Raw genomic sequence first — 12,648 nt, forward strand, 5'->3', positions numbered from 1 at the left:
ATCACAGTATGCTATATTTGCTCAAGGATATTAACCCATATAGTTTAAATTCTGACAAAGAGAAGACAAGGGAAGAGGAGAGGAGCATGAGCATGAAGAAGTATTCTTTCTACACAAAGTTAAATAAACTGGCAAGTCAGTGTCACATGTTGACATATCTGGATGGAATATATGCAAAAACACTAGCTGGTGATTACTCCTGGCTCACATTTTCTCTATGTTTGTTTCCCAGCACCAACTCGAGCCAGTGGCCAGTGGTTAAGCCAAATAACATGTCACTTCCCCCTGCGTGGTGATGCTGGCTACCAGCCTTCTCTCAGCCACACCCTCGATACCCAGCTGCCCCAGGCTTCACCAAAGTGACTTCCACTCCAGGACGAGGCCTTGGTATTTTGTGCACGAGTAGTTGTTTGGTACCTTTTGACCAGAAGATCATATCAGATCTAATACTCGTGGCAGTTATTTCCTCTGGGAATTTAAGCTGCTTGTACCCACGTCTCCCAGTCACTCGCTGTAGCCAATATACTGTATAAGGAAGCCAATATATGAGGAAGGTGATGAACTTGGGGGCCTTTAGAAAGTTGTCTCAGCTTCTTCCTTGCTTCCTCCAGACCTGTGGATCATCAACCCATGTGTGCTTTAATGTAAAATCATTGATTTTCTTTATAGAATTTGGAGCAGGGAGTGAACAGCCAATGAATGTCAGAACCTCATACAACCCCACTTCAGAGAACCCGTCAAACGACCACAATCATTGAAAAGAAATGTAGCTTCTTGTGTGTTGTGGATGCTCACTAATGAACACAATCTGCTCTCATCCATCTCTCATGCGCCAATGTTTTTTGTTCTGGTCTCTTTCTTTTCTTTCCCTCCCACTTTCCATCTCTCTCTCTCTCCCTCACCCTCATCCCCCTCTCTGTCTCCCAACCCCTGATGAGAAACTAATAGTTTAAATGTTCATGTTTCCACCTCATGACTCCATCATCTAAACATTAATTACACGCCTATTTGTACAGCCAGAAATAGTTACTGTGCGTGTGGCTTTGTATAAAAATGGAACTGAGAACCTGACAGTGTGAAGCTGAGAGATGTGTGATTTGACCTCTGCAATGTCAGAACTTAAAGTTCATGGACCAGGCACCTACTGGATGGTACCAGCTGTCAATCACGCTCACAGTCGGATGTGGCATGTCTTACTGTCTATTTGACATTACGTCCTCTTGAAGAAGTCCTGAAACTAGCAAGTCAGATCACAAACTCCTCGGGGAAAATCAGTGGAGTCACCCCCTGGTGACTATGTTTCTTTTTTTATACAGTCTATGGAGCTGACAGCTACCGATGACTCAATGAGTCGATGCCACAAGGCAAACAGACTCTTGCCTTGGAGTGTCCCAGGCTGAAAGGGGCCCTGGAGAATTATGGTTGTGGTTGGCAGTATGTCATCATCAACCCATGAACGGTGGACCTTAGACAGATTAAAAAAGGCCACATCATTGTTAACTGATACCAATGCCAATCCATCCATCCATCTATTTTCTACCGCTTTATCCTCCACAGGAGGGTTGCGGAGGGAGCTGTGCCAATCTCAGCTGACAGTTAACAATGTATAAAAACATTTATATAATCAACCAAATTCACGACCCCCCTTCAGTACTTCCACGGACCCCCCTAGGGTTTCCGGACCCCCATTGAAGACCTCTTTTCCAGTTTGTTTCCACAGTCCAAAGACCTGCAGAATGAGATCAGGTTAAGTGGAGCATCTAAATGACCATAGATGTAAATGTGAGTGTGAACAGTGCTTCAGTTGCCTGTAATTGACTGGTAACCTGTCTCTCATGCAATATCACTTGGGACTGACTCCTCCCACAACCATCAAAGATGGATGGACACAACACAGTTCTGCTTTTGAGTTATCAAAAAGGTATGCAACTACAGCAGGTTATACATTATCAGGCAGCTGTTCAAACAATCCAGTTCTGTAGTGATTTACTTTGTGTCAGCCTCCATGTTTCCATGATCTTATTAATTAAAGGTTCTTGTTTTTCATTGGGAAATGTTTACAAGAAATATGCATCCTATCTGTGATGCTAAATCTATGATTTTCGGAGAAAGGAAATGTCAGGTAAATTAATTTCACTGACATTTTAAAGGGTTTACAGCTGATTTTAAGCTGATTTCGTGAATTGTAATTGTTTTGATTCAATTCAATTAATTAAGCTGTGATAAAATATTCACCAAAGGACACTTTCTACTCCAAGACAGTTTTTATGTGAACACTGATCAACTGTCACTCTGCAGTAGTCAGACTGGGATATACACATGCAAATATACACAAAGCTATTATTTCAAAGACTCTAAATTGACTTCTATGTATTTAACCAAAGCCTTATCTAACCTAACCATAACCTAACCACAATTCAAATCTTATCCCTCAGGAATGGGGTTCTGCCTCATTAGGACCAGGTTTTGGTCTCCAAGAGGACTACTGATCCTGACAAGGTCAGTGTTTATGGTAACAAATACAAGTACACACATACACGTGCACACACACACGGGACAGTTCCATATGAGTTTGTTTGAAGTGGTGGCTGTCACATTCCACAAGCTAATTCCTCTCACATTCATGACAACTGGAAAACCAGAGGAAGCACTAAATCTGTTATTCACTGTTTCACACACACACACTCACACACACACACACGGGGCAGTTCCGCTTCACAGGTGTCTAATTGCAGGGTTGTTTCTCCACAGGCATCTAAGGGGGCACAAGAGTTTTAGGACCAATTACCTGAGAGAGCAAAAGTGCTGTTGAAATACACCCACATACACATGTACTGTATAGACTGTACACATATATACATATATTGTATACACATATATTGTATTCTCTAGGCCCTTACCCTAAACTTTACCATCACGACTAAATGCCTGACCCTAACCTTAAAACCAATTCTAACCCGTTTAAAGATGTGAGGAACAGACAAAGTGTCCTCACTTTCCCAAAATGTCCTCACTATGTATGGTTTACACAATTTTTGGTCCTCACAAAGTGACACATACAAGAACAGACACACACATACCACAACAACAACGGGACAAACAAAGTCATGCACTATGAGGGGATTTAGTAACAGTGGAAAAAAACACTCCAGTAACTGTGGTAATTGAATGGTAACGTTGTCATGGTTATGTCAGAAAAGGTCAAAAGAGTCACTCTTGTGTTTTCCACATAAGAATTAAGATAAGGTTGTCCTTTTCACTTCAGGTGATTTCTTTTATATATATCTTTCCACTCCTGTGTAAAACAAAAACATTACTACGTGATCATTTCTTGCCAATTCGGATTCATAAAAGGAAATATTTCCATATTTTCAAGTCTGCTTCACGCACAGGATGAAAACAAACAAAAACACTGATATCATTTCTCTGCTCATTTACGTGTCTGTATCAGCTAATTTAGCGGCTGATTAGTTAATGATAGTAGAGAGTCTGGTGTACAAGACTCAATGATGCTGATACTTAGTCACAGTCAATTTACACAGACCGCGGTGACCAAACACAGAACTCTCATTTTAGCTTTATTTTCCCATCGTTCGTTATCACTGTTACGCGGTCTGTTTGAAGAGTAAAAATAATTCAAATGCAAACATTCTCCTGGAAAAAAACATGTCACTAATAACTCACCTAACAAGCAGCGCTCCTCTGAATCTGCATCTCATTAAGTGTTGTTAGTTTTACAATTTTCGGGATCGTGTAGCCTGAGTGTTGGGGCAAATATGGAGCAGTGGTGATTTTTAAATAGTGTGCAGCTGTATTTATATCCATTTATCAAACGCTGTTTTCTCTGAAACACACTCTTTCTATCTTTATCCAATCTAAAGTTATACTCGGTCACAAAGGTTGAAAATTACTACACACTCACTGGCAACGTCTTTAATACAATTGTTCAGGTATTTGTTGTAAGGCAAATATCTCAGAAAAATCAGCCAATCACATGGCAGCGAGTCAGTGAATTAAAGTAAGAAGACATACATCGTAAAGACGAGCTGCTGAAGTTCAAACTGAGTATCAGAATGACTTTGATTGTGGTTGTTGGTGCCCGAAACTTCTGATTTACAAAGGCAGGACTATTCAATTACAAACTCAGCTGGGCCGTGTTTTCAAACCAAGAAATCTAGCAGGGCCAGACATTTTATGCCACCAGTAAGCAGCAGGTGATGACAAATTTAAAACGTACATCAACGAGTGCATTGCTATCAGACTACTGTAGGAATCTTTGAGGGACAGTGAAAAGGTGTTTCTCTAGTTATTTCCCAGTATTTCTGGTGGAACCACAGGGAACTCGGCTACTAAGAAGTTGGCTATGGGCCGCCAATTTGAATATACTGGTACAAAGGTTTTCACTTGCATTCATCTCACAGATGTGAGTTTACAAAGAATAATCCGGAATAGTGAAAATATGCAGTGAGAGGAAATTTTCTGAGTGGAAATGGACATGAAAACTATTCAGTGGCACAATTTTGTGGCTCCCTCAGTTGTATCCGTGCAGTGACACTGACTGTTGGTGTTGGAAGCTGTGGAAAGCCAGTGAATGAGTGTTAATGTTAGGAGGACATGTCAGTGTGATCAGCAATGACCGTTAATCACAGTCAGCGCCTGTTGATATTATATTGGGGTACAGGGCTAAAAATAGCCTGCATTGTTTTGACTGTTGAGGCCATGAAATAGTGAAACCTAATCCCTGTTACATAACTGAATGGAGGGTGTGTTTGTGTGTGTGTGCGTGTGTGCGCGCGCGTGTGTGTTAATATGCATGTGAACATGCACTCGGGCTATGCTAAAGACAAACAGAGCCGGTCGCTTGCGTGATATGGTGCTGGGAAGTAGAAAAAGCGGTAAAGATAGATGTGTAGCAGCAGGGAATTTTGTGAAATTATATAAAAGAAATATTTATCTCCTGTATGTATGTTGACAACAAATGCTATATATGCAGTATTGTTTAAAGTACCTTAAAGGGAAGTTGAAGTCACTATTTTGTTATAAAAGTCTTAAAGTGTCTGTCATTTAATGTAAACCAAAAAGTAATTTTCAGATATATGTACTTAAGTTTTCGAATTCAAAGTAAAAATATTAAAAAAAGTGAGGAGTTTGCTGTATGTACAACTGTTCTACTTGATATTATATTCTGGGACCACATGATGGGTGACTGTGTGGAGTTTGCATGTTCTTCTTCTGCAGGTTTCCTCTGGGTTTTCCAATTTCCTCACAGAGTCCAAAAACATGCAGAGGTTAATTGGACACTCTAAATTGACCATAGGTGTCAGAGTGAATGGTTGTTTGTCTGTATGTTGGCCCTGTGATGGACTAATGACCTGTCCAGGTTTTACCTGACCTTTTACCACATGAGAGCTGGGATTGGCACCAGCGTCCTCCAGGACCCTCATGTGGAGGATAAAGTGGTTGACAATGAATGAATGAATGAATGAACATATGTTCTGCTCAAAGGAGTGTGATGGCCCTAAAAATAAAGAGTTACAGCGACATCTAATGGTCAAATACCTGCATTACAGTGCAGAGGACAAAACCATCACAACTGCAAACAAATGTGATCATTGAATATGACAGTGTACTTTAATGTATTTATTTGTTTATTTTTTTTTTAGTTGGTGCTTTGTTTCAACTTTAAGGGAAAATTCAGGCTTTTTGACACATGATTAACACTGACATTTTTGTTGTTACATGAGCCGGCCCAAGGCAAAAAATATTTTGACATATTAAAGAAATCTAGATATCTTAGATGTATATAAATAGTGTTGAGTTTAAGTTATTTGGTTTTATTTTGTAGTTAATGCAATGTAAAGTGTTACATTGGTATTAATAATAGTCATACTGGGAGGGGGCCCCCAAATCAATTTCAGTTTAGGGCCCCATAAAGGCTTGGACTGGCTCTGTACACACTGTACCTTTAAAATAGACAATATATTTACAAGCCAATGAAAACGAATTTTTAATGACTTTCGAGGGCTAATAAACTATAATTTATATGATTTTTATGTTAAAACAACATACTTTTGAAACATAATCCAAGAGCAGCTTTAAATAAACACTGAAATGTTCATTTAATGGTATCTAAGTAAAAGTGCAGCACTAGAACTGACATACACAATAAAAAAACTTCTCTTCCTGTCCTGAGTCTGACTGACACTGTGGACGTGGCAATGCGGAAAACACGGAGAGAGGAGCGCGGAGATGCAGGCGCCTCCTCCGCAGACACGGCAGCGGCTCCGCTCTTCCACGTGGACCCTGTCATTGACCACAACACACTCCGGTCTCCGTGGCAGCCGGAGGGAGCAGAGCAGGCAGACGAGGGCGGTGTGTGTGTGTGTGTGTGTGCGCCGCCGCTGTTGCGCAGTGTAGACTGGGAGGTGCGCAGCTCAGGCAGCTCAGGAGTCAGGACAGTGCGGGAGCCGGGAGGGACTGAAGTGTGGAGTCTGATCCAGATGTGAACCTGTGTGAACCCGAATCCTTCCTGAATCCTTCTCACACGCGTTCACCATGCACACAGGTAGGCTCATCATCACCCTCTTACAGAGATGTGATTATGTTTCCTCGTCAGTGTCTAATAATAATAATACTAATAATGTGACAAACAACCTCACTAATCATTGTTCCAGTTGTCTGCGTGTATGATTGTGACGCTGCTGCTCAGGCTGTATGATGCAGCTGCAGCTGTGGGTCATGTGAGGCTGCTGAAGCTGCAGTAATACCCTATTCTTCTCCTTCTGTCTGGCATAAAGCAGCTCACTGTAACTGTGCACTGCCCACAGCACAAATGAAACACAGAGTTGTCTCAGTGGACTGGAGACAGTGGGACAGTGTGGATGGGATATACTGTACACATAAAAGCCACTACGGAGGTTTTACTTCAGTCTACAATTAGGGATGGGATTCCGTATCGGTCACTGATACTAGTCTATCTCATGCTTCACTATGCACAGATGTAAATAAGAATCAGCAAAAGCATTTTAGGTGAGTCATTTTTGGGCTGTTCATTTCTTTACTTCTTTTTGGGAGAACACATTTGGAGAATTGTGTCTTTGAAATGACTCTGCACAAGTGTGTTGTTAACAGCTTCATAGTTCATAAATGGTCAACCATGACTGTATCGTTAGATACTCGAGTTTGTAATATCGGTATCAGTATCGAACAGAAAAAAGTGGTATCATGCGATGATACCACTTTTTTGTGTCCAATACCGATATCAAACACTCCTACCGATACCGATATTATTCCAATACAGTCATTTTAGACCATTTAATAACATAATAAATACAACATAATAACAAATATTGTTACACAGTATTTTTATTTAAATTTTAACAGTCGTGAAGCATGCGATATATAGGATTTTTGGATTGTATTGCATTCTACATTATCCGACCCCGATAATTGTGGCTCGCAATATTATTATGATTATTTTCAAATATATACATGTCTTCCAGTTGAGTGATTGTGTAATACTTATACTGTTTGATCATTCTAATATTGCTAAAACAACAAATCTAATGGTGGTGTAAGACTTTTGCGCACATGTACTTTGGCAGAAAGATACTGTTACATTATTTAATTATATTGCCCTTTTAGATTAGATTTGTTAAATTTGTTCTCCTCTCTTTTTATCTATATGTGTCTATGTCTATATGTGTAACATTTATACATGTGTTTATATTTCCTATGTGCACTGTGTACACGCGTTGAGCTCGTAACATGTGTTTCCTGTTAGGTGTGTTCATGGAGTCTCACCTGGACAAGTTTGTCCAGTTTGTCATTCGCTTCCTTCTGCTCACACACCTGTGCCTGTCTGCACCAGGTCTACCAGGAACACAAAGGTGAACCCTACAATCGTGTTGCCAAATTATTCTTTCACCTTTATTGTTGCTATGTAAAAAAAAAAAAACATGAATGTAAAATAAAAGAGGCTTTTTTTCCCCCACATTTCATTTGTGCTGTAATATCTTTTGTTATGAATCTCACAGAGAAGAAGCAGCAGAGCTCCACTCTCCTCCTGCAGCACTTCACAATCCCTTTGGCTCTGGGGAGGAGGAACGCAGGTGAGTAATGCATTCTGTTGTTATGGAGGAAACAGCTAATGTCAATTATCAGTGTGTGGACTTTGGCTGCTGTGTTGTTGGAACGATGGGGACTGAAGATTACATGAGCAATAACGCTGCTTCCAAGCTGAACTGTGAGAAACGTTTCCCTTCACGTCTTTGTTATTGAATTTCCCAGCCCATGTTGTAAGTCACAGTGTACTTTGGTACTGGCTAATATTCATCACGTTCACTGGCATGCACAGCGCACTCAGGACACTTTGAGTCCGACTATAACTACCACATTGTCTGGGTGTGTCTTTAGTTGTGGTTTTAGTTATTTGAGTTATTAGTTAATGTCATGTAAATGAATCGACTGAGATGCACTGCTCTTGGCTGCTTCTCAGCATACAGAGTGCACATACCACATACCATGTAAACCTGTAAATCTGACTAAAATTGATACCTGGATAATGTGATTCATAGTCCGATTAGTCCTGCATGTATACACTTAATCAGACTGGAGTTGGACTTCTGGCATTCTGTGCATGCACCAAAATTTCCTCCCGGATCTGAAGCAGAAGGATACGGCGCATAAACTGCAGTACTGTTGCGGAACAGTATATACGCCAGCTGCGTCTTTCTTCGGACAACTCAGCAACCACAAGAACCATGCTTTATCTAATTTGTGTCATGATTAATATGTACAGCAGGTACGAAACATACAGAAATACAATATGGTCCATCTCAGCGTTTGTGTTTGTTTGTTTTTCTGTGACATAAAGGTCAACAGAAAACTGATTTAATAAACACTAGCTTATAGAGAGATACAGCGCCACCTACACAGCCAATAAATCAATATTTACTACGGGCCTTAGCTCTTTTAAACTGTGCGTGTGAACATACTGACTGACTGATGTTTAAGTACCTCAACCCTTTATAAATTGACTCCCAGTGTATTTCTGACCTCAGGTTGCTGCAGAGTTACATTCAGTCCACTCTGAAGGTCGATGGCCAAGGAGGACCTGAAATCAACTCCAGGGAACAAGGTAGACACAGTATCGCCACCTGCTGGTGTGACATCTCTATATACTGTGCCAGTATATAGAGATGTATGCTCTGACCATCAAATACACACACTTTCATTTTCAATTCATTATGTAATGAAGTACGTGTCTGTGTATTTTTTAAAGGTACAGTGTGTAAGAATTAGTGACATCTAATGGCGAGACTGCAAATTGCATCAAACAGACGACTCCACTCACGCCTCCCTTTCACCGCGGGAAACTATGGTGGCCTTTGCAAACCAGAAAGGATGTTGTTCATCTTCTTTTGTGTTGTAAGCTTCTGCTTAAAATGCAAAATGCATGCACTAGCTTGTTTGTCCTTTCGAGCTGCTGTAGAAACATGGAGGCATAAGACAAATAAAAAGCTTATTCTTAGGCTACGAAAACCAAATGATTTTTCTTTATTTTACAGCAATTACACACCTGTGCAAACATTGTTGTGGCTAATTTATCCAATGTCTGCCAACAACAGACACTCCTAAATGTTACACACTGGACCTTTAAGGTGACAAAGAGATTCTTAAGACTTATTTTTCATTTTGTGATTCTGTGATAGGACATTTTTGTTGTGCACCATCAGGTATCAACAACATAAAAACTATGCTTGTGTGTGTGTGTGTGTGTGTACTTTTTCTTATTGCATGGCACACATGTCCTGTTTTGTGTCAGAGGTGTTCTTCTTGTGTCATCTCTATGACTACGATCGCAGCGGGCTGTTGGATGGCTTGGAGGTAATGAAGCTACTCTCGGACTATAACTCCCATCATGCACCAGGAAAACAGCCCAATGAGTTGGTGAGAAGTGGCTGTGTGTGCATCAGTGCATTAATGTTGATGTTACTGAATATCCAGTTTATCTGACTTGTGTATCTCTCTCCCTATGTGTGTGTTTTCTGAGCTCAGGTGGTGTCCATGGTAGATTACTTACTTCAGACTCAGGATCTCAACCAGGACGGTCTATTAGCTCCTTCAGAGCTGCTGTCTCCCTCATTACCTTACACACAGGTACACACACACACACTTTTATCCAACACACATGGTATAAGAAAAGCGTGGGGGAAGTGATTTGTTTCACATCAAGACAAATGGAGACAACAGCAACATTGTGCGAGTAAAGTGAGACAGCTGCAAACAGGGTTAGCATATGAGTGAAAACACAAAGAAGCGCCCACACAATGTTTCAGAAGTGGATTCTACTTCTCTACTTCTACAGATGATGTGACATTGTGTCTGTTCACGAGCGGTGCTTTTCCACGATGCAGTTCTAGCGCTATGCGGCTCAGCACAGCTTGACTCTGCACAGTTTGGGTACCAAACATTTCCATTACTATAGTGCGGCTGCGCACAACTCTTTTCAGTGTACTGAATCATTAGAGTCAGTTAATTAAAAAGATTAGTTCAGCACTTCCTGTATGACCAGAGCACAGACTCTGTCTGACACAGAGTTTAGACATTTCCTTGCTGATTGGAGATTAACGCATGTTTTCAGGATTTGAAAGTCTTGTGACCAAAGACCAATCAGTGACCGGCAGTCTGTTGACGTCACATTTTAGTATCGGCTCAGCTCGCTTGGAACCTCGTCAGAGCAGGCATTAAAAAAGTACCAGGTACCAGGTACTATTGCTAATGGAAAAGTAGATTTGAGCTGTGCCGAGTCGAGTCATGCTAGAACTGGAATGTGGAAAAGTGCCAAAAGACCAAACAATGATTGTAGTTATCAACAACAATATCCACTGTGCTGACCCCTAAAGGGAGAAGCCGAAGGAAGAAGACGTACTGTAGCTTTAATCTGATTATTTACACCTGTAATTTGACTGTGACCTGTCAAATGGTCCATTAAGTTGGTGTCCAGAAAATAATATGATGTGGATGGTGCCGTTACACTTTACAATCAGTTTTAACATCATAATGAGATGTTTAATTGAAAAAAGTTGCCGCTGTGCAATAAGTTTTTTGAAGTGCTCATGTTGTTTTAGTTTAGTGAACTGTTACTGGTTAACCTCACAGCATCTTTTGTGGCTGACTGCAGTGACGTTACATTCTACTTTTATCCTCAAAGGACTCCGGCACCAACAAAGTAGGTCATCAGGAGCACGAGGAGGTAGTGGAGGAGAAGTTGTCAAACCCCGGCACTGACGAGAAAGAGGAAGACAACGTTCAGCCTCAACATGAAGTTGAAGAAGATGAACTCATGAAGCAATTAAGTGAAAATAATGGACAAGCTCCAGCAGCTGATCAGGGTGATCAGGGTGATCAGGGTCATCACCTGGACGTTCCTGTACATCATGGGCAACCAGAGATATGAATGCTCGCTCACACACACGATGGATTAATCTCAATAACCGGGGAGAATAAAATGTTCATTTCCTCAAAAGGATCTGAATTTTTACAAAACATTTTTGTTAAACATAGAATGTGATGATCAATCACAAGGAGAAGTCTTCCTGTCAACTAATCAAATTCTTTACTGATACAAGCATATTCAGAGTTGTATAAGGGACAAATGTCCTGAATTTGAGATGCATTATATTCCTTATTATTAGAATGTAAACCAGCAACAAAATTATGAAAGCTATTGTACTGCATTTGAATGTTTAGTATGCCGTTTAAATACTCTGGAAGGTTTGTTTTTTGTAGACACTGTTACAAATTATTACAGACAACACTGGTCGTCCGTAATAATTTTCTTAAAAAAAAGAAAAGAAGTTTAAATTGCACATCATATTGTATCATAGTGGCCAAGCCTCACACTATTTCGATGTAGTATTTTATTTGACAAGTATTACAATGTTGAGTGTGTAACAAATTATGAAGCTGCAGAACAGTACTGTATTCCAAATGAATAAGCTTTACTGTAATTTAATAAACTGTAACAAGGCTACAAGATCTTTTTTTTTAGCCTGTATTTGCAAACTGACAATGTTTTGTTTGCAGTCTGACAGGTTCACTACTTTCTAAATTCTGTTTGTCTTTTTAAGCATTTGTGGATTTATACAATTGGAGAAAATAAAGCAAATATTACCCCTCCCCCCCACTGTCATTCGTTCACAGGTTCAGTCTGGCCTCGCCTACAAAGTTTCTTACCTTAATCTAGATTCTAAAGTCACATGTTATTTTTAGTTTACGTCCAGTGATCCAGGGATGCATCAACATGTAGACGAGAGGAGCTGGGGATCAAACCACAACCCTCTGGCTAGAAGGTGACCCACTGTACTGATGCGCGGCTACCCTGATTCATCCTTGGGGTCCTTTCACAGTTTTTCAACTTCTTCTTTTTTTTGATCATTCTGGTTGTGTTAATGCATACACGGTTCATGTTTGGTGTAATATCTTTAAATTCTAACTTATGTTCCCATACACTGTACGTCATTATACTGCATGTTTCAGATGTTTCCCTGCGCTAACACACCTGATTCAAATAGTCAGCTCATTAATTACCTCTGCAGAAGCCTGTTAACGAGTCATTCATTGGAATCAGGTGTGCTGAAGCAG

At 40.4% G+C, this 12,648-nt stretch overlaps 1 protein-coding gene across 1 annotated transcript; it reads left to right on the plus strand.

Moving 5' to 3' along the window:
* Window positions 1–6,380: 6,380 nt before the first annotated feature.
* cgref1 (cell growth regulator with EF-hand domain 1) lies at window positions 6,381–12,183 on the plus strand. Its single transcript, XM_044029582.1, has 7 exons — window positions 6,381–6,565; window positions 7,784–7,889; window positions 8,037–8,111; window positions 9,063–9,139; window positions 9,827–9,951; window positions 10,060–10,161; window positions 11,216–12,183. Exons 1-7 carry the CDS (start codon window positions 6,556–6,558, stop codon window positions 11,459–11,461), a joined length of 741 nt encoding a protein of 246 aa, XP_043885517.1. The 5' UTR covers window positions 6,381–6,555; the 3' UTR covers window positions 11,462–12,183.
* The last annotated feature ends 465 nt before the right edge of the window (window positions 12,184–12,648 follow it).

This window comes from Solea senegalensis, linkage group LG7, assembly GCF_019176455.1.
Source record: "Solea senegalensis isolate Sse05_10M linkage group LG7, IFAPA_SoseM_1, whole genome shotgun sequence".
Classification (NCBI taxonomy): domain Eukaryota; kingdom Metazoa; phylum Chordata; class Actinopteri; order Pleuronectiformes; family Soleidae; genus Solea; species Solea senegalensis.

Bases quoted from the DNA above. Each gene is read 5' to 3' on its own strand.
- cgref1 (XM_044029582.1), top strand. The intron at 9,140-9,826 runs GTAGACACAGTA...GTTTTGTGTCAG, and splicing joins AATCAACTCCAGGGAACAAG to AGGTGTTCTTCTTGTGTCAT. The intron at 10,162-11,215 runs GTACACACACAC...TTATCCTCAAAG, and splicing joins CCTCATTACCTTACACACAG to GACTCCGGCACCAACAAAGT.